Source organism: Athene noctua, chromosome 8 (genome assembly GCF_965140245.1).
Source record: "Athene noctua chromosome 8, bAthNoc1.hap1.1, whole genome shotgun sequence".
Lineage (NCBI taxonomy): Eukaryota > Metazoa > Chordata > Aves > Strigiformes > Strigidae > Athene > Athene noctua.
This window is the reverse complement of record NC_134044.1, coordinates 24225770-24247637: the sequence shown is the minus strand read 5'-3', so window position 1 is coordinate 24247637 and position 21868 is coordinate 24225770. Positions and strand designations below refer to the sequence as shown.

Below are 21868 nucleotides of genomic sequence, written 5' to 3'. Positions count from 1 at the left end.
AGAGAAATCCCACCCGGCAGCAGACCAAGCCCTCCTGGTGCCCCAGCATCCACCAGCCACCCATCTCACCCCTGCACATGGTCCTTCCCCATGCTCTGGCGTGGAGGAAGCTTTTCAGATCCACCTCCTCCAACCCAAGAGAGACAACTGCACATCCCCAAGCAGGATTTGGCCCACAGTCGTAAGTAGTGAGATTAATCATGTGGGTGTAGGGATGTGAAAAGGGGATGGGAAACATTCGTATCTGCTTCTAAATTAACTGCAGTTATTGTTATTTGATTTGCTAAACTCTCCAGGGCTAGATTTTATTTTAGAAAACTATGAACATATCAGATTAATCAACTTAAAATAAATGGGCTTGATTTATTTATTTCTGCTGTATCTACTCCTCTTTAAGCTTGGCAAGTCACTGCATTCTTTCCATCCTGTGAAAGACAAAGAAAAAGAACAGGAGTTTTGCTCTATTATTATTTTAAAGGAACCTCCATGAAGCGTAGGAGTTCTGTGAGTTTAAATCACAGCAAAGGTATGTTGTGAAGGAGCACAAGGGCAAGGCTGGAGCTGCTTTCCACAGGCACCATCTCTGTGCCAGGAGCCCACCAGGAGAGTCCCACCACACAGGCCAAGCAAATCAGATTCTCCAATATTTTAGACACCCAGAGAATTGAGAGATACTCCACCACACAGCAAAACCCAACAAGCAAACACAACAGGGGCCATCCCAGTGCCAGACACCCAGTCCCAGCCACACTTCTTGGAGGAAGGTCCTGCCGGTGAGGGAGAAGTTTTATCTCCTCTAGCCAGATTTCACCATTTCTGAATCCTCTGGAAGTTGTATCAGTAACCTTCCCCACTCCTAATCCCCTGCCCTCAGCTTTAGCAACACAGTGATGCCTCTGCCAGCAAACTAAAAAGAAAAGCCTTCACATATATTATGCTAAAGAAAATTAATCTTGTGTTCCGCAAAATATTAAATGGATTACATCTACAGCCTCCAAGGAAAAAGATGTTGATTTCCATGTATCTTGTGCAATTATTCACCTCTATTAGTTTTTCTACTACCTAACATTAGTCATGATGATTTCCCGTTCTACAGTGCAGAGCTCAACTGGCTCAAGACACCAAGGAATGAGAGCAAGAGTGGGACTTTGCAGAGGCCAAAGGAAGATCAGATCACTGTAGTGCTGTTGCTGCACAGGACAACATTCCAAGGTGAAGAACAAAGCCAAGCTTCTTTTTTTTTTTTTTGATGACTTCATGTCAGGATCACCCTTGAACATTAATGTCTCCTTGTAAAGGTAACACAATAGCACAGGTACTTTAAAAAAAAAAATTGCTAACCACTTGAAATATGTCATTAAACTCAATACAGCAAAGGTGGCCAGATGGACATTTCTGGCCACTGAAGAAATCACAGGGTGGGGAGGAGGGGAAACAACAAAAAAGCAACAGTAAAAACTTGAGGTGCCTGATCTCACACCCAGAAGGGATCCTCAGCCTCTGGCCAAAGGGGAACAGCACCTCCCACAAAGCTGATCCCCACCATGCACGGGAGCACCAGCTGCCCACCCATGGGCACTGTGGCCACCACCAGCACGGGAAACCCAGCCCTCCGACCTCCACTTGTTGGGTAACCATTAAGTCCATTGCAAATGCCACCAGCTGACTTACTAGAGTTTTACACTTTCTTTGCAGAGGTGTTAATGACTCCAAAAAACCACAAGACTCAGATAAGCAGTTTTAATACCATTTAAATGCTTGCCATTAGGAGAAACTGAGAGAGCTTGCAAGGGCCAGACTCTCAGAGGGCGGCATATCCATTGAAGCTGCCGCTCATGTGAGAAGAGTGTAAATTACTCAGCAAGGAGTAAGCAAGATCAAAGCCACTCCAAAAGGATGCAACCCACTGACAGCGATGCAAACTCAGCCCAAGCTTTTCTGAATATTTCACAAGCAGGTTGATGAGTTTAAAAGGCCAAAAGAGGCATTTTGATGATGCTGCACAAAGTAAGAAAGGAAAGAGAGAGAAGTCTCAGGATGTGTGTTTCTTTCTAGATATGATACACTACCAAGAACTCAGCCCTGGCATGGAGAGATTCATATTTTCCATTTACATCTCGATGGTCTGTGCAGGGAAGAGGAACACAACTTCTCAGCTGTAACTCCCAGGCTCCATCCCCTCTTTTATAGTTCCCAGAATAATTTGAAGTCTACACAATAAACGTCAGAGCTGATAAGAAAAGCTTTATCGGATGAAGTAACTTACAGCTTCCCACGTGGGCAAGACAAAGAGCTAATGGCTACAGAAGTAGATAAGGGTGCTCAAAGCCAGAAATCAAACCCATGCAAGAGTTTCAGCAACAACACGCTGTCTCAGAAAGTAATATAAATAGCACAAATAACTCTGCCAGGCCACCCTAAATCCTCAGAGAGCTCTCTGCAGCACCCAGCAGATGGCATCACCTCATTCCAGCTAGAAGACCCGGCTGGCCCACCACCCTCTCTCCCAGTGAGAAGGGAGGGCAAGCTGCAGCAGTTCCACTGCAAGCCAACCGTGGTGTGTGCTCAGCCGAGCTCCAGCCCACCTTACAGCTCCGGGCTACAGCGAAGAAGACAAATTACTACAAGACCAAGATGCCCTTGTAATCCTTACTTCCTCTGAAGACCTGATGCACTGGAAAGGAGTATTTCATTACACTGGGAAACCAGTTCAGCTATCAGCGTTCTCCCAGACTCTAAGTGCTCTAAAGCCAGGATGGACTTTTTCAGCCAGAGCGACACTGAGACCTGTGCTACAACAATTCACACTGCAATAAAATTCAGAGTTCTGCAGCTGGATCCATCAAGAACCCAAACATTCAGGCATAAACGAACCCTGTTACCTTTAGTACCTATCCCAGGGCCCAAACAAACTCTAGCACCACGTCTCACCATCACCAGAGATCCACACTGTTTAGTAATACTGAAAGTTGTGGCAGGCTGCTGGCAGCATGGTCACACCTTGGGTTTCCTGTATCACTTACTCTAAAAGAGAGATGGAAGACACAATCCTTATGGCTGAAGCCTTCCAAGAATAACCTCTTGGGTATTATGCTCCCCATCTGATTTACCTCCTGAAAATCGACACATGCAAGTTATTTCCCTCCTCTCGCGTCCCAAATCTCACTCTGTGTTGGCAAGTATACAAGAAAAGCATTTATTCAAAGGAATTTGCTCATCAGGCCTTGCAGACACCAAAACCACACATTATCTAATTTGAGGAGAGCATAGTTTAATGGGTAGAGCACAGGATGATGACAGGCCAGAGGGTTTGACTTCTACTCTCAACTCTGTCAGGGCTGCATTGGTTGTAAGTGAATCTAGGGAAGATGCTTGACCCCTCCTCACCTTGATTTCCCCTGCTATGAGAGGATCCTAGCGTTCCTTTCCTCACAGAGGATCTTATCTACAAACTCCTCATTAGCATCTGAAAAGAGTTACACATCTCCGGATGTGTACGAAAAGCAAAGTATGAGAGAGTGGAGAAGCAGCACTGGCCACAGAGCCTGGAGACACATCCTCTTCAGTGTATTCAGGCAAACTGAACTGCCTTGCGCTCCACATCTGTGCTTAGAGCAACATTTTAATTTCTTCCCTCTACAGGGAAGGGAAAAAAACCCAATGATTTCTTTCTCCTTGAGAAAGCTCAGAGGAAAGATTAAATCTACGTCTCTAAGTCAAGGAAATCATGCAAGATTCTTTCAGTGAAGGATCGAGAGACCCCACCACCTCTAGTTAGTCGCCTGCAGAATTACCCCACAGCCAACATCGCTACAGAAGAGAATAACCTTCCCTTTCGCACCCCTGCTCTGGATGCCACCGAGTGGCAGAACCAGACTGATCAGAAGAAAAACTAGAAGTCTTCTCTTACTGTCCTATAAAAACTGGATGTGGAGGTGGGGAAAAATCCAGACCCAGCACAGATGCTCCCACGGATAAGACTGGAGCCCAGCTCACGGGGGCCTGGTTTACAGCACAGCACCTGTTCTGCTTTGCTCTGGTATTGCAGCTTTTGGGGGCACTCCAAGCACTTCTGGGGGGATGCAGGGTTTCTTCTGCTGGTGTTAATACACACTTCCAGTTGGAAAAAAAAACGAATCAACAAGCACAGTAGTATTTCTGCTCTTTTGGGAGGAAGGAAAGTCACCCCATGCCAACCTGTTCCCATCTTTCCCAGTTGCCTCAGCTAACCAGGGAGGCAGATCACATCAACCACACCAGCGCCAGCAAGAGCCGCTGCGCCATCTGGGACTGCTCCAGTACAGCAAGACCTTTGCTCCTAGGTGGATCCACAAACCTCCTGTTTCCCCCCCCCAAGCGGCAAAAGACAGTGCAGTGAAGGACAGAAGATGTGTCCATCCTGGTCTAGCCACATGGAACAGAAAATCTCAGAGGAGCAGCTAGCCCAAGAGCTTGAAGAACAAAATTTAAAAAAAGGCTCAGTTCTTTTTAAAAGAGAAGAGAAAAATGTCCTATTGTTCCATAATTAATGGAAAGCAGAAGAGGTTTTATGGACTCGTAGCGAAACAGAGGGTGAGCATTAGAAAGCATATTTCAGTATTTCATGATCACAAGGTGAGCTGCTTGCATAATACTGACAAAGAACATAAATGCTGATAGCACAAGGCAGTTATGAAACTTGGGTTTTAAATGCTGAATAACAATAACACAGTAATTAAGTCTCATAAGTGACTTTTCTCTTTTTTTTTTTTTCTTCCTTAACTGCAAAGTAGATGCCGCAACCTTCAACCGAGGCATGACTGTCTCTGGCAAGGTGCACACACTACGGGTGCCCCCACTCCCACCACCTCACAGCACCAGGGATCCATCCCACCCCACAGCCTCACCACCAGTCACGCTGCTTCGTCAGACCTGCCCCAGGGGAGGCTTCAAGATTGCGTCAAGGGAGAGGCTGTGAACGTCCGACAACCAGGAAAACGAGGGAATAAACCTGAACAACTGCACTTTGCGAGTTAACAGCTAGACCCTGAAGCTTCTCGGCCTTTCTCCCCAATGGATTTTGACATGAGCACGTGCTCTCATGAATTGCTCCAGTGCGACCAGGACACAGCCTCCCCTACAAGACACATAATATAGAGCAGCAAAATGTCATGAAAAATCAAGGGCAAACGAACACAAGAAGACAGTCCCTCCCCCTACCACCGCTTCTATTTTTAGGCAGCAAGATTAGCTTGGAGCAGTTTTACTTGTTTCTGATAATGAGCAGGGCTCTTGCATCTTCTCTTGAGGACGTTTGCTCTGTGCAGGCACTTTGCTTTACACCAGCAGCACGGAAGAGGTCACATCAACTGGCGAAAGCAAAACCACAACTTATTGTGAAAGAGTCTTGAGAAAGTGATTCCAGCTTTGAACTTATGCCCTGGCTCCACTGCCAACCACTCTGCTTCATTTTTTGGGTGGTCTGTCCACCTAAAGGGTGTCCCTCCCTTTGAACCACATGATAAAGCCTTTGCCTATTCAAAAGTGTAATGCTTTTACTCCACCTGCTTCTCAGAGGCTGGTACACCTTGAAAGTGCAGGTCTCCATGTAAAGGACATCTGGCCTTCCCAGGCTTGAACACACGTAAGTTGTTATGGAGAGGCTTCCAGCCACCCTTCAGCCTGTAGTGCTCTATCCCAACACAGCAATCCCAACTCCACTCATGGCAAAGAAACTATGCTCCTCTCAGGGCACCCCCCAGGTCTAAGAGCCAGTCTGGAGATGAACCCAGGACGACCTTGCTGCTCAGTGAAAACCAGCAGCACTGCTTTGCTCTACCTAAGAACAAAACCCCTGTGGGTCCCCTCTGCTGCTGAAGCTGACAAGGATAGCAACTAGGGGTGATGAGAGCTCCCGAGAGCTGACACAGCAGCAGGATCACTATACCAATGGTGGGAACTTGCTAAAGAAAAGGATGGTAATTATCAAAGGAGCAAGACAAAAAGATATGTAGAAGATTTGGGTCCCACTGTGCTGGCAGGGTCTTTTCAGGAAGAGATGTTCCTCCATGTCTCAGAGGTCTGTTCCTAAGGTACTACACATCAATTTTATGCAGTGCAACCACTCGTACATTCAAAGTCCTTTGGTTGTTTCAAACAGCCTTGACAGCAACATCTGGGTGCAAAGCCTTCCTCCTTCAGGTCCATCCCTTCGTACCTCCTCAAGCCTCAACCTCACCACCACCCTCCTATCGCCTTGAGGACCACACTGGCTGCATAAGGCAGCAGATTCTGGCAGTCTGATCCAGACTTCCAACAAGCAAGGTCCAGAGGGCAAGATACACCTGGAAGCTGGGGGCAGAAGTGAGGGATGGTGGAGGTAGACACCTCCTCACCTGGAAAATGAAAGCATGGTAGAAACAGCCTGGGGATCTCTGGCTGTTGTGGTGCATCACTCAGGGAAGAAAGAAGGCAAGGCCTCACATATTTATCACAATTTTTTCTTCTGAATTTTCAATAAACTACTTGGAGTCTTCTGTTTGCCCTTTGAATTATGATCTTTTTAGGAAGGTCTTTTTTCCATGCTTCTTTACAATTAGGAAATCTAGGAAGAAAATACTCCTGTCTCAAGTTATTTCTGGTGTCAGGACTTCACAGGATTTCATGACCACAGACAAAATCATCAGACTTTTGACAAGTTAGAAACTCCTTCCCATGAGCAAGATGCCCCTCTGCTGTAACTTCCTCTTCCCCTCTGCTACGTGAAGGGTCAGGAGAGAGCACGCCTGGGGCACCAACCCCCTGGCTGAGCCCAGGGGCTAGTCCACTCATTGCTTCTTGGTGAGCTCTTGACCCTGGTCACAAGTGCCTTCATACCGGGCTCTCAATTTCTTCTGTGGATTGCAAAACCTCATTTATTGAGGAAAACCACTAGCTCAATTTAAGACAGCTAGTAGATGATTAACAAGTGAGTGCTCAAGTCAGTTGCTACAGGAGCACCACAGGTTCCTCACAGCCATAAAAAACTTCTCATGCTGCACTCATCTGGCAGACGTCGGAGGTGAGGAGTTCACGGAGAGATTGTGCCTGGCAGAGCCCTCGCTGCAGGAGACAAGGCAGCCACAGGTCGTTAGCTCTTCGCCCCCCTGTCCCCCAGGATCCTAACTGCGGGTCTCCAGCCCAGGGCTCCAGCAGTGGCACCCCAAGGACCTTCCCATGGAGGATCTTGTTCCTACCTTCCTGCTCTCCCATCAGCCAGGCTGCCCCAAGACCTCCCTGCCCACGCCAAGCCCTTCCCGGGCAGCCTTTGCCAAGGTGGCCATGGCTTCCCACGCTCACAGCAGAACTTGGCACCTCCCTCCCTCCCTCCTACCAGCAGGCACTTGCCCTTGGGCCGGCTGAGCAGGAAGGAGAGCTATCAGGGTCCCCACCCTCAGGCAACACCATGTCAATGCAGGAGGCCGGGAGGAGACGTACAAAGTGTGTCATGTGGCTCTTTTCAACAGAAGCCAAAGAAGAAGTAGCATTTCTGCTCAGGGCCTTCGCCTTTTCACGCTGGAGTCCCTCAGAGCCAAGTAAAGGTGCTTCAGTGCTCTTAAGTATCAGTTATTTTTAGGCAATAATATCCTGAACACCCTTCTTCATCCTGGCTTTTATATCACACAATGAAGAAGTTACTGGGATTTGGCACTTTCTCCTTAACAGGCCATCATTAACAAGTGACTCATATTATATTGCAGCATGAGTCATCTTGGCAGAGGTCACCATCATGAGCGACAACTAGTCTTCAATTATTTCCTTCAAGTTGAATTAAAGGTATATTGTTATGCTAATTTTCTATCTGCTCCATCCTATCTTTCCATCCGCTGTCTCCAGAGCAACCTGGGATTTCACCTCACGGCCCAAACTGCCTCTAGGAGAGTTTTTCAACCACAATGTAGTTACAAAACACAGGCATGCCAATGGGAAATCTTTTGGATGGGTTTTCAGCATCTAGTATCTAAAGCAGCTCTCCTCTCACTGCTGCTCCACAGGGACAACAGGCTGCTGTGCCTGCCACCTTCCTGCTCTGTTCACACTTTATTACATGATGATTTTCCAAGGATCTGGGCCTTGCCCAGTGCTCAAGCACAACCACCTGCAGCCTGCCACACCACATCGCTGCCTCCCAAAGCAGGGGCAAAGCCTACCAAAAAAAATCACTTTGAACTATATCCAGCACCACATGAATATTGAAGAAGCTATTACAAGCCATGAGCAAGGCAGGTAGAAAAGGAAACATTATCAGCCATTTTCCATTTTCTAGCCAAGCAGCCCCACATTTCAACAGGACGCCGGCCTCTCCCCTCCATCCCTCCTTCACTCACCCCCCACGCAACGTACCCATGACAGCTCCCCAGCCAGTGAACCAGAAGACAACAGCATCGCTGCCAGGGCAGGGCACAGTCACTGCAGGGCACTTGGCTCAGGGAACACAATTTTACCCATTAGAAAACGGGGCCATTACCAGCTCAGTCACCAGTGCAGAGCTCTGTTTATATTTATAGCAGTCAAACCCAGTCACACTGGCTGCAAGGTTCACTTTGGAGAGCATTTGTAAACTGCTCTCACTACTGGAATCCCATTTAGCTATCACGGTCTCCTCAGCCATACTAACACACCAATCCCCACAGAATAGTAACAGGAAGAGCAGAGTCATCACACTATTTACCGAAGCTAATCAATACGTAAAGGCTGAAGATTTATTGCAGCAAAGACAGCCTGTCTGCATAGCCAGAAAATGCATTTAAAGCCCTTTTAATTTTGTTGCCTTGGCCTCTGGTTTTGCTCCAAGAACACAGTTTCCTTGCACACTCATCTTTCTTTCCTCCCAAAATGATGGCATCTGAAGACACACAAGATAAGCCCACCCCCCACCCCCCAACACCTACCATAAATACTCAGTGGGAGAAAATAACACGAAAAACACAAGTTTAAGGGCAGTGCCCCTTCCCTTCTGGCCAGGTTTCATGCACGGTAACAGGTCTATGGCTTATTCAACACCTCCCATATAAACGAGTAGCTTGGAAAATTTTGGCCTGTGTTTTGAAGGAGGTCTATGTGCCAGGCACAAGGACACAGGCTGTGCCATTCCTTGGCACACTAGCTCACCATGCTGTCCTATTGCACTGGAGAGGAAACAGCTAGATGCACACTTATTTTTACATATATGTTGTGTATAAATATTATTTTTATATAAGAAATTTGTGAGGGCCCCCACAAAGCACATAGCATACCTGACTTGGTGTGTTTTGGGGGTCACCATCTGCAAAGCTGAGGTACCACCTGGGTATCACGACTAGCGAGAACCTATCAACCGCACCATCAAAGCTCGTTCTCTGGTTTCATCTCGGTTCATGCTTTGGGGAGCAGAAATGTGGGAGGCAATAACCAGCAAGCTTAGTGCTCCTGGAGCACCAACGTCAGAACCATCAGCTACCAGGTGAATGCAGTTGTTATGGTCACTAAGTATGGCCCACAGTGTAATACATCTAAGAAAGATAGCAGTGAGGTGCGGAGGACATCTGTACCTTCGCTTTTGCCAATTTATCTCAAAATCATACTAAGCTTTTATGCTTGTGTACAAAAGAGAAAGGAAGAGGCAAATATATTCTGATTTACAGGGAAATTTCTATTGTTACCTGGACATCAAACAGCAGCCAATTAGTCCTGCAAGGATCTGACCCACAAATTATGAAAATAAATGCCTCCAAAGCTTTGATGTCTTGTATTTCTGTAGCATGCTACAGCAGTTATTAGACACATTTTATTAGATTCAAGCTGTGCGATCTCTTCCTCGGCAAAGGCTCTACCACCTCCAATGCATCCTAAAGTCTCCATCCAGCAGATTAAGGGCATGGTCCCAAACTGTCACTTCTGTCATGCACTAAACACATGACTCAGCTGGCAGTAGGCTTTTTCCTGCTGAGTTTCAAAATTAGGAGTGAAGAGAATTTTTAAAAGGAAGGTGGGGGAAGTGTCAGCCACCTAAATTAAATTTTTGACTCTCTGTTTATAAAGGAATATACATCCTAGGCAATATCTCTGGCTTCTAAAGAGTGTTGCTCTCAGAACAATGTATTTTGTTTTGTACTCCGAAATGCCATTGCTGCTGGAGGAAGCAAGCAAAAACTGTAACAAAAGGTTTCATGCACTCTGAAGCTGAAAACCACACGTGCGCTCACGTGAACAGAAACACATCCACCCACCCTCGCTGCGGCGACAGCGCTTAAAACCGAGAGGATGTTAAACTCACATTGCTAAGGCTTTACTCAGAAGAGCAACTCACTGTTCACAGCCCGCTGCACAAACCAAGCGGCCAGTGCGCTTGCCAGAGGCCACGGTTGTTCTCAGCCCGAGCGTGTACGTGGGAAGGATGGGACTATGTCAACCGCTCTGGTTTCACAGGCAAGAGGGTGGTGTCTGCACAAAGCCGTTAGTATCGAATAGGTTTTCCATAGCAGGGGGGAGAGTTGGTCCTCTGCAGCAGAGCAAGTGCATGCCTTCTGCTGCGCTCGGGGCAGCTGAGCACAGGGCAGCACACACTGTTTGCTCACCTACTATGGAAGGAGGAAACGTTGATTTTTCAGCTACGCAAGATGCATCTGGATACTCCAGTGCTGCCTGCCTGCGTACAGTCATCCATCATTTACTACCAACACGCAACCTTGAACTTTTGGCAAGCGCTGCAGAAGATTAACATGGAAAAAAAGCAACATTCTTGATCAAAGGGGAGGAAGGTTTTCTGATCTGCCATTACAAAATAAAATCAGGTGTGCAAAGTGATGTAACTGAGTTCTGACTAAACTTCTTATCAGTATTTTCCAACCTTGGTGGCTTCTCCTCTCCTTTCATTAAGCCACTGGCAGGAGCACCCCAGGGCTGGGCCCTACGTGCTGAGCACCCTCATCCCTCTGTGGGAAAGGGATGCTCAGCCCCTCGCAGGGCTCATTTTGAAACCACTGCAGAGGGGGAATGCAGAGAGAGGGGAAGTCTCTGCTTCCCAAGGACCATGTTAGACAATCCTCCTTTAGAAATCATAAGAGATTTACATGGAGAACATCAAATCTTGCTTACATAAATTGGCTTCCTGAGCTCAGAGCAGACAGCCCATCGGTTTCAATGTGCAGCCACAGTTCCAAGTGACAAAAAGGGACAGGAGGAGGGGACAGAGGGGGAAGGAAATCAAAGCTACTGGCTTTATGAGTCGGAAATACAACCCCTCATTTAATGACTTAAAGCAGGCTGCGGGTTGAAAACCTCTAGCTTAATGCCTGCATGAAAGGTAACAAAGAAGGTGCCTGAGCATCAGCAAACAAACCTCATATGATGGAGGCTCCTGGCTTCCTGGGGCAAGCAGGGCACCTGCAGAGCAGCTGGAACCAAAACTGCTGTTGGTGGGGAGGAAGAGTCAGCCAAATCCCCGGGAAAGGGAACGATGCTGACTCCATCACAACTCTGCAGTGGGTCTGCACTTCACCCCGCAATGCTCCTGGTCTCTTCTGCAGCTGGCAGCAAGGGGAAAACAGCATGTATGGTCCCCAGGTATCCCTGGGTGAGAAGCTGCCTTAAGGAGCTATGTCCTTGAACCCTCAACAGCATTCTCCCCACCCCAAGACACTTCCTCCACACCATGCACCGTTTTGCCTCTTGGTAGCTTTTTACCAGGGGAAGCATAGGAAATCTAACATGATTCTCCCCATTTATATTTGAAGCATGAAGAAATGAGACAGGGATCAATACTCTGTCCTTGGTCTGCAGGTCGGAGGCAGAGAACTCCTGCTAATGTCTATAATTACCCTTGCAAAGTGACTGGGGGTGCACTGGAAGGAGTCAGACAAGGGTTTGCAGAGAGTAGCTCAGAGCCTGAGCCCAGGAGGTGATAGCAGCTTTCATGTGACCTGGCCCCATGTGAATGATGACTTCCAAGGACACCTCTTTCTCAGCTGGGCGATACATTTGTGGAGATTTACATACAGATGTAATGGAAACCATTTCCCCCTGCACTCCATACAAACTGTACCACTACATCTATTAGAGCCTGACAGATAAAAACTACCTTCCCGTAGCAAGGATAAAAGACTCCTCTAACTACTCCTTCTTGCACTTTATTTTAAATGTGCACACCAATTAAATACTCTTTGTTGCTTCAAACCTCCATTCAACAAAATGCTTGTGCCCAAACTTCAACCTGCTCAAGCACTTTTTGCTATAAATTCACTCCAGATTATTAATTTTCATGACTGACCAGCAGAAAAACACTACTGAGAACAGATACACTTGATGCCTTTAAAAAACACCATATGCTTTCGTGTTGTGGAAGATCTCCAAAGATGAGGAAGAACAACCAGAGCACCAGTGCTGAAGGACACATGGAGAACTGCAAAGGTGCAGCATCTGGGCTGCACAACACCAAGAGGCGAAAAAACAAAAAAAATCAACCATGAAGAAGGATTAGACAGAAGACAGCTTGGTTTCTGTTGTAATTTTTCATGAGCAGACACAGAGACAAGAATATGAATGCATGTGCAGAAGATAAATGTTTGCACCACTATCAGCTCTTCTGGCTCAAGGAATGGAAGTGAGATGCAGAAAAAAGGTTGAGAGCAGGACATTGTCATCCCTTTGGGATGATTCAGAGATTAGTATTGTGCTGCCAAGGTTTTATGGTTTTAAAAAAAGGCTCAAAAAATATATAAAGGACATGGACGCAGTCATGGCCCATAACTTACACACACGCTGAATCACACTGGAAGGGGGCAGATGAAATCCCTGATGAAGACTCCTGAGAGTATTTTGTCCCAAATTTTGCACGGTAGCATATCATGTAAAACAGCACAAATAAATAAGCTTTTCATGTCTTCTTTTAATCTCTAGAAGTCATCTCTACTCAAATTTGTTCCTCTTCCTATTTAGGAAGAAGGTGACCTTTGCAAAAGCTGCCCAAATTCTGTTGAGCTAGAGTTTTTAAAAGGTGCTGGAAGAAGAAACCTAACATAATGCTATCAGGATAATGCTTCTGAGCAGTGGCTTGAAGTGCTTATCCCCCATTAGAACTTCTCCTAAATCTTTAATGATGCTGAAATATACCATAAATTGATGAAGTTCTGGAAACAGGGCAATGCCAGCATGTTTGTTTGGGTTTTGTGGTTTTTTTTAATATGAGAGCTTTTATCTTCATTGACAATGATCCTACTAATGCAAACAAATGGCCACTGAAACTTCACTTCTACACAAAGCAAAGCTAAAGGGAGAGTAGTGAAATTTTTGGGTTTCATCCAATTCTTCCCAGCAACAGCTAATACCCACCGGCTCCTTAATTCTGTGCTGTCTCCTCTCCAAGCCTGAGCATTAAAGGCCAGGCGTTTCCAAAACAACTAACGATTTTAGGATCCAGTTTCCAGAGAGCGCACAGTCAGCACTTTGCTAAAGTAAGTAACAAAAGCTTGGGGTTTGTTAATGAGTTCAAAACAAAAGCAACATCCAGGTACATGGAGAAAACAATTACTCCTTCCCCAAAAAGGCTCTTTTTAAAGAGGCTTGCAGGAAACCCTCAGCCAAGCCGTACAAGCCAGGTGAGCCTTGCAAGCCCCCAGCCTTCAGTTGGGACCCTGGTCTGGTCGAAGCCCCTCGCCAAGCAGACAAGGAGCAGCTGTGAGCGGGGAGGTTTGATTGCCCCAAGATGGTCCTACCCCAGGGGTTATCAGCTCCCTGAGAAAGGTTTTCCTCCCAGAGAGTTTTCATCACCTCCCACACATCTTGCAAAGCACCCCAAATGCATCCAGCTCCTGCAGAAGAGCCTACTGCCACCGCTGGTACGTCAGCCAGAGGCCTGTCCCTGCAGATGGATGCAGCGGAGGAAAAGCTATTGACCTGAATATTTTAGAAGGATCAAGGCCACTGCCTTCAGCAAAAGATGACAGGCTCTTGCATCCATCGAGAAAAAAAAAAAGGGGGGGGAAAAAAAACCCCAAACCCAGCCCCATCTTTCTTGCTTGCTCTCCTACTGGGATCAGCTGTGCATTCACCACCAGAGAGCATGGCCCACTGCATCCCTCCTCACGCTCATTCTCCTTTTACTGCAAAAAATCTGCTTCTCAAACATGCCTGTCAACAGCCTGTGCGAATCCCTGTGTTAATCATTATTCTGCTAATAGCACTGCCAGGTCATTCGGCTATTAAACATGCTGAGTGGACTAGCAAAAATATCTCCCAGCCTGTACAAAAGAACATTATAATGTAGTTTATCTTATCCCCTTGTCAGTATAATATGCAGCTCTACCTGTTCAATGGCCCCATCATTTTAAATTACCGTTTTCTACAACATTAACAATACTCATTACCAGCACCACCACTGGAAGATCTCTATTTTAAGAATCCTTCTGAGATCGAAGGCTTCACCCTGCCCTTCCTTACACGCTCAGCCCTCTGCACTGACACAGGGACACTTGGGTACCATGGCAATCAATGAGCATGGTGCACAGTGATGGATAGAAACATGTCGCAAAGAAGGCAGGAGCGAGCCCGAAGTGTGCTTACTCAATGCACCAGGCCGTGCATTTTAATCAGAATTCAGTGCTTTGTTCCTGGCCCAGCCGCCAGCGCGTCAAGCAGATGCACTGCTGCGGTGGAGCTCGACTGCGTGGCCAAGATAAACTAGTGTGGCAAAAACAGAAGCGCCTGCTACCTCCTCGGTTACCTTCCAGCCCAGCTCTACAAATCCGACCCCGTGAGGTAGCGGGCAGGGGCAAGCTGAAATGAATGGTGGCGTGCAGGGTTCTGCTTGTGCCAAGCCACGCTCAGCCTTCAACAGCACCCTCCCATCCTGCAAATCCACCTTCCTCCCTTGTGACACCAGTAGGGAAGCCAAAGCAAAGGACGGGGCAAACCACCAGTCAAAGGTCCACATTTTTTATATGTATTTGCTTGTTGTTCACAAAACGCAGCCTCCTGGAACCTTTCAGTGACTCAAACTTGGAGATAAGCAGCCCAAGCGTTTCCCTTCCCCACTGCTGGGAACAAATCATCCCCTCCGCCAGATTTTGAGTCACTACCTGCTCCCAGTGTTTCACAGAGCCATCCCTCACCCCTTCAAACACGTAGGCGCAAGAGCAACGTCTCCTCCATCCAGACTCATCTCCAAACCCGCAGCAATGTGACACTTCTTTTCTAATAAATGAAATTCTGCAAGGCTTGGGGAATTACTCCTCCCTGCCATGTTTTGTGCTCAGGCAGCAAATTTACTATTGATTTCTGATTCAGCCCCCATGGAATGATTCACATTTCTTGCCCTATCTGCTGAATTTATGACCTTTAACAATTATTCTAAGTGCTAAAAGAGCTTAGTTTAGAAGAAGATCTATTCCTTGGCAAATTAAGCTCCTATTCTTGTCCTGCTTACAAACCAACACATCTCCCATCGTTTAAAGGGAGGGCCCAAGCACCGTGCTGCCCGTGGGCAAGCAGCAGGCAGCCGCGCTGCCGTCCCCCGGGGTCCTGCCGGAGCAGCCACCCCTGGGAAGGGGGACACGGCTTTGCACTCCCACCCCACCGTGGATCAGGGTTCGGGGTCCCCTTGTCTCCGGTTAGCCTGAAACGCCAGCACCACTCTGCTCGCAGACCAGGCGCTGCCGGTGGGTCTCAGGGGGAGAGAGGGAATATACATTTCCTCTTAAAGCAAAAACAAACCCCTGACTGTATCTGGTGTACATTGCTATTAAAAAGCCACAAACACAGGGAAAAAAAAAAAAAAAACAAACACCCTAAGCATGTGTGGATACAGTTTTAAAAAAAATGGTGCCCGAGTTCAAATAAACTTCCTAACGCAGATGTTAAAAAAAAATATCTGGTTTTCAGGGGGTGGGGGAGGAGGAGAGGGCCCCCTTCCCCTCCCAAACCATACTGCTTTCCTGGATTAACTCCACCAGCCTCAGCAACCTTTCTCCCAAGGCACCTTCCACCCAAGAGGGGAAACAAGAGCTCCGGGTCTGGTTTTAAGCTGGGTGGTCCCCCCGCTCCAATCCCGTCTACACTGTGTACTGCTGAGCAATCATTTACACTATTAATCAACCAGAAACTCACCAGGAAGAAAGTAGGGCAAGTGAATAAAGATAGTCTCTTTTTTTTTTTTTTTCACTGAAGGAAATAATATTTCTAAAAATACGCTTGTGCAAGTCTTCAGCAGATTCTGCTTAATTTTATTTATCTATGCCAGCAGGTTGAGAGAAGCAGCCTCGCTGTTGCCTCCCCAGTAAACGCTGCTTCTCGCAAGGACTCCTCATGCTCGTTACCAACCAGCTGTTCTTACGACCAAAAGGATGAAAAAGGGCAAAAAGGAAGAAAGTTACGGGAAAAAAATAGACCCGGGGAGGGGGTGGGGGGAACATCAGGCCACAGCCCCCGCAGAGGCTGACACGTTTGACGAGCCCGACATTTCAAGGGTAGATGACGAGCCTCATTTCCAAGGGGGGGTGAGGAGGAGACAGGGCGCAGGGGCCCGGCGGGAGGCGGATGGCAAGGCCGGGGGGGTCGGTGCCGGTGGCTGGGGTGCAGCCCCCCCGCTCCCCGCCGCTCCTGCCCGTGTGTCCCCATGGCACTGCCCAGCCCCGCCGGGAAACCGGGGGGGACCGCGCCGAGGGGACGGGCACCCGCAGCCGCGCTGCCGGCGGCCCTACGCACACGCGTAGCCACCGCGCCTGTGTGCGGGCGCGCACACACACACAGAGTCACATACACACACGATCACACACACACACCTGCCCGCCCGCGCCCAAACACGCCTGCACATACATACACACCCGCGCGCGCGTACACACGGCTACAGGCGCGCACATGCACGCGCACACGTCCCTATACCGGTATTTCCATACGTGCCGGCGCACATACACATACATCCGCGCATACGCGCACACCCCGCGCAACACAACACCCCCCCCATTCGCCCCGAGGATGGATGGATGGATGGATGGATGGACGGATGGGGGGGGGGAGGGTGGTGTGCTCCCGCATCCCCCCTTTCCCCGAGCCCCGACCCGGCTCCGCGCCTCACCCGCAGCGCCGAGAGGTCGATCTCGTCCAGGCTCCGCGCCGGCGAGTCACTCGCCATGTTTCCGCCGCCACCGAGCGGGGCAGTGGCGGCGGCGGCCGCCGCGGCGCTGGCGCTATTTAGCGCCTCTCCTCATGCGGGGCGCCGAGGAAGGAGAAACACCACCGAGACCGCCGCCACCGCCCCTGCCCTTCCGCCTGCAGCGCGGCTAGGGGCGGCCGCGGGCTGCGCCGGGATGGCGGCGACGGCGCCGCATCGCATCGCCGCCTCCCCGGCCGAGCGCGGCGCCGGGGCTGTCTGTCAGGGCGCGGGGAGGGGGCGGCGGCGGCGGCGGCGGCGCGGGGCGGGGGCGGCGCCGGGCCCCGCCGCCAGGGGGCGGGGGCGGGCAGGGGGCGGGCAGAGCCGCGCGCACGGCCACGCCCCCATCCGCAGCGCCACGCCCCCGCCCATCACCACGCCCTCCTCTAGCCACGCCCCCTCGCCGAGACCCCGGCCCGCGGCCTTCCCGCCCCGGTTGGGCTCCGACAGCGGGTCGGGGCTGAGGGGCCTGCGGCTGGGGAGCAGCCTCGGCCGGCTGTGATGGGGGGGGCCGGGAGGGAGAGCCCATGCGCCCCATGGCAAAGCTCCGCCGAGGGGGTACAGAGCGCCCAGGCCCCTGTCACAAACATTGGGCAGAAAAATCCGGGGTGCCCAGCCCTCCGCCAGCTGTGCCCGTCGGGCCCAAGGGGGGGAAAGCTGCCAAATTTCAGGTGCTGAACCCAAACCCGGTCAGGCTGGAGCGTCCGGGAGCGCTAGGGCCTGGTCTCTCTTGGTGCGGAAGGAGCAGCCATCCAGCTGCTTCGTGCACCTGAGCTGAGCACCGGCCCTTCTCCACCTGGATCCAGATGTGAGACCTGGGTCTGAGACCCGCTCCCACTGCGCTCGGGAGCCATCCTAGCCCAGCAGCTCCCATGCTGTCTCTGAGTAAGAAGAAGAGATTTACGCTGACTTTGGAATTGGTCAAAACCCCTCCAAAGCCAGCAATCGCTAGGTAGATTCAGCTTTTACTGTTTTCCTTATTTCCCTTTTTCGGATGTGGTTTCTGCCAAACCAGGTGCCATATATAAATATATATGTATAAAAAATCTGTTGCCTTTGAAAGAACCGTATGGAAGCTGTACTTACAACATCAACTTGTGTCAGGAGCTTACAATATGCAGATCTGGGAAGCGGAAACCCTACACACGAGTCAATTGGCAGGCGGATGGGATTTTCTTACACTTTCTGATCAGAGATGTGCTTCCAGAAAAAAAAAAATTAATAAATTGTATTACAAACAGTCATGCAGTTGCAGGGAGGCTGCGTGCCGTGGCTGGTGCTGAACATGCAGCCTCTCGGGGCTGGGCTGGGAGGGACAGACGGACCAAAGGCCAGAAGGAGCTGCCGAAACCTCCCCAGGAGCAAGAGGATCCGCCGAGGCGGTTGCAGAAGCCGGTGCCGCCAGCCTCCGCCCGCAGCGGAGGGACTGCATCAGTGCCTTATTAGTGTTATTAGTCCTGATCGCAGCAGGGCTGCTAGGGGATGGGGATGGCAGTGGCAAGCACCGGCATTTCGGCTTGCAGGGCAGCAGAATGTGATTTTTTTTTTTTTTTTTAATGAACTGCTGAAGTGGCAGGTAGCGGAAGTCGCCTGCCGTGGGTGAGGCGCACAGGGCTGCACAGCGCCCGCAGCGACAGCAGCCTGCCTGGATTTATCCCCTTTTTCCAAGCCACAAATCATCACTCCTCAGTATCTTGCATAGTCATTAGCCCTTGCTCACATTTAAAGAGGCAAATCTGATCGAAATGCTAAACTCGATAAAATAAACACCAGGGACCATCTGAGAGCCCTGCTGAATCTTTTGTGGTGCTGGGGTGTTTTTTTAAACCAGATGTTGTCTGTGTCTGTTCAAACCTGGGTATTGCAATGTTTTGCTCATAGTTGTGAAGCTGGAAGCAAAACTGCCTGGAAACTAGTAACAAACCAATGGAGACTTCCTCCTGCTTTCATTGTTCTCAGGGAGAGAAGGGAAGAGCAAACAGGATGAGAGAGGACTCTGGCTTGCTCCAACGTGCTTTTGGTCCAAGAATACATAAGATTATTGGTGAAACACATAAGGATTAAAATATATATATATATATATATATATATGCCCAGTCCTGCAAATAGACAAATTGCCCTGATCCTCAGCATGAGGATCCCAACATAAACTATGATTTAATTATGATGTATCCACTGTATATCAAGATGGTAAAAATGTAGAGGACCCTCCTGTTATCACTAACATGAGAAATGTATAAAATGATAGAAGGAGGTGAGATGAAAATGCTCTTTCCAGGCTGCTTGCTGCTTGGGGGAAAGGAGTGGCCTTGGCAGGGAGGTGTGTGCCCACTGACCTCCTGAGGTGCCAGGGCTGCAGCGTGGGCTGTACCAGTGCCTGGGCAGGCTGCATAGATAGAGCTGGGTGGTCATTTTTTGCAGGAAACTTTTCCATAGAAAATGAAGTTTCTGAGATGTTACTATTTAAAAAAAAAAAAAAAAAAAAGAGAGATGTATATCTCTGTCTCTCTGTATACTGTTTTTCTGCCAGGAGCATCTAAACAAAATCTTGCAGTTGGAGTCACTGTGACTCAAAACAGAGCACTCGGTTGAATTGGCCCTAAATATTTTGCTCTGAGTCAGTTCAGCATGAAATTGTGTTTCCACCTGGCAGGTCCCCCCTGGGAACAGCAGCTGGGCCCTGTTGTGTCTCACCTTGTAGATAGCTATAGGGAAAATCCTGGCAGGCTCACGGTGCCCTGTGCTCCAGCCAGCCTGGCTGCATCGCCACGCTGGCATGGCCACACGTGAGCCGCAGCGTGGGCAGGACGCTGCCGAGCCAAACGACGGCGTTAGGCTGCCACATCCCAGCCTTCATGAAGCAAGAGCCGTGGAAGAAGAGTGCAGCCCCTCCCAGCTCAGCTCCCTGCGTCTCTCCTCAGCTCCATACCTGGCATTTCTACAGCTGCAGAAGTTAGGAGCGTTTCGTGGCAAGTCGTTTTTGCCATTTCAGCCTCATTTGGAAAGCAGAGAAATGTGAAAATGTCATTTTTTCCTACAGAGTGGCAGTCCCCAGCCTTGGCCAACCCCGGTGAGCAATGAGCACCTTAAAGCTCTGCTGTTGGCAGTTAGGGGCTAATGTCAGGGTCAGCAGTTTTGATTTATTCATTGAAGGGCGTTAGTTCACATATAAACCATCCAGGTCATTTGACCTCTGCACAAAACTAAATTTAATTATCTAACAGTGCCACCACTGTTAATTATATCATGAGGGGGTATATGTGGAATGAGTAAATCTAAATGACGCATAAGGCCTTGTCCAATTAGCAAGAGCCTCAGGTGCATCAGGCTTTGGATCATTCTACAAAAGTTTAGTAAGAAAAAGGATGAAGCAAACAAGAAAGCACATTTGGGCCCTATTTGGGGCCCTGACACACGATTTATTCCACCAGCACATGTGGGTCTCTTGCTCCCAGTAATTCTGTGACCACTCGGCCCCATGGCTGGTGTTGGTGTCATTTTTCTGTTTCCCTCAGTCGAGGCTGGTTTACCCCAGTGTTTGCCCATGTAATGCAGTAGTTAAAGGACTCTGACCAAACTGAATGGAGGATGCTGAAAAATTAATACTCTATTAAATGCATAATAATTGGGCTTTAGGCTAACATGATAACATGCAACTTTGTTAAAAGACACTCAGAAATTAATGGCTACATGTGTCCTAACCTGCATCTATTGATCTTCTCAAATGCACTTTAACTGATTCATTATCACTTACTGATCGCTTGGCCTTCTGCTGTTACGGGTTCCTCTCCAGAGAGAGAAGGGTTTTTTCACCGCATCCCTGGAGCTGAGCACGACTAGGTGTGTGAATCCTGCTGCCAGGATTTTTCCTGTAGCTACATACAAACACACACCTCCTGTAAATAGTTAATTGCTCCCTCACTTAAGTATTGTTCAGATACAAACCCCTGTAATCACTGCAGTGGGGGAGTAAATGGAAAATCAGCAAGGGCTCTTTGAAAAACAACGTACCTCCACAGATTCATACCCAGGGAACAGCACAGTGCATTTAAATAGCAACATCCTGGGGCGCTGCAGAGAAAGAGGGTAGATGCTACACTTCCAGGAGCTTAGCTCACCCACAGCACCCTCCAAGCTGCTGTTCTTCCCCAAAATATTTGGCACCAAGGACCAGCACAGGGTTTCCTTTATGCCCCTTCTGCTGCAGTTGCATTTGCCTTCTCTTGAGGGCTGCCACCATGGGCCAAGGTCACCAAGGAGACAACAGCCTAGAAGCCTTCCCCCAGCAAGGCCAGCAAGGTGCTAAAAGAAGCAGGACTGCTTGCTGTGCCCTTCCCTGGTTTATGTAGATTAGACTCGCTATCTGCCTTGCATGAGTTAGACGAGGTTTTCCGGGGTAGCAAGCGCTCACACCCTTTGAAGCACTGCTATATTATTTACCAGAATATTAAAATTTAAATATAAAGTTGCATTTTTTAGGTAAAGCAGAACTGTACGCAATAATGCGTGTGCCTCTGCAGCAGATGCAAACAGGCATTGATGCCTTTGTTGGTCTCCCACCAGCCTGGCTATAGCATCAGAGGCCTCATGTATCACTGATTTGGGCAAAACTTTTCCATGTTGCTGTTTGGGAACATGCCACACTAGCGATGTAAAACTTTATTTTTTCAGTTAACCTCTTTCCTTTATGCCTCTTCTGAAAAAAAAAAAAAATTAAAAAAAAAAAAA

At 48.8% G+C, this 21868-nt stretch overlaps 1 protein-coding gene across 4 annotated transcripts in view; it reads right to left on the bottom strand.

The window, feature by feature from the left end:
* The window catches only part of TNIK (TRAF2 and NCK interacting kinase), a 164512-nt gene extending 147134 nt beyond the window's left edge, over window positions 1-17378 (bottom strand). For all 4 annotated transcript variants that reach the window (XM_074911924.1, XM_074911925.1, XM_074911926.1 and 1 more), the window contains exon 1: window positions 17066-17378. In XM_074911924.1, the coding sequence (XP_074768025.1) occupies window positions 17066-17122 (57 nt within the window). In that variant the 5' untranslated portion in view covers window positions 17123-17378. The remainder of the gene's footprint in view (window positions 1-17065) is intronic.
* Between the last annotated feature and the right edge of the window lie 4490 nt (window positions 17379-21868).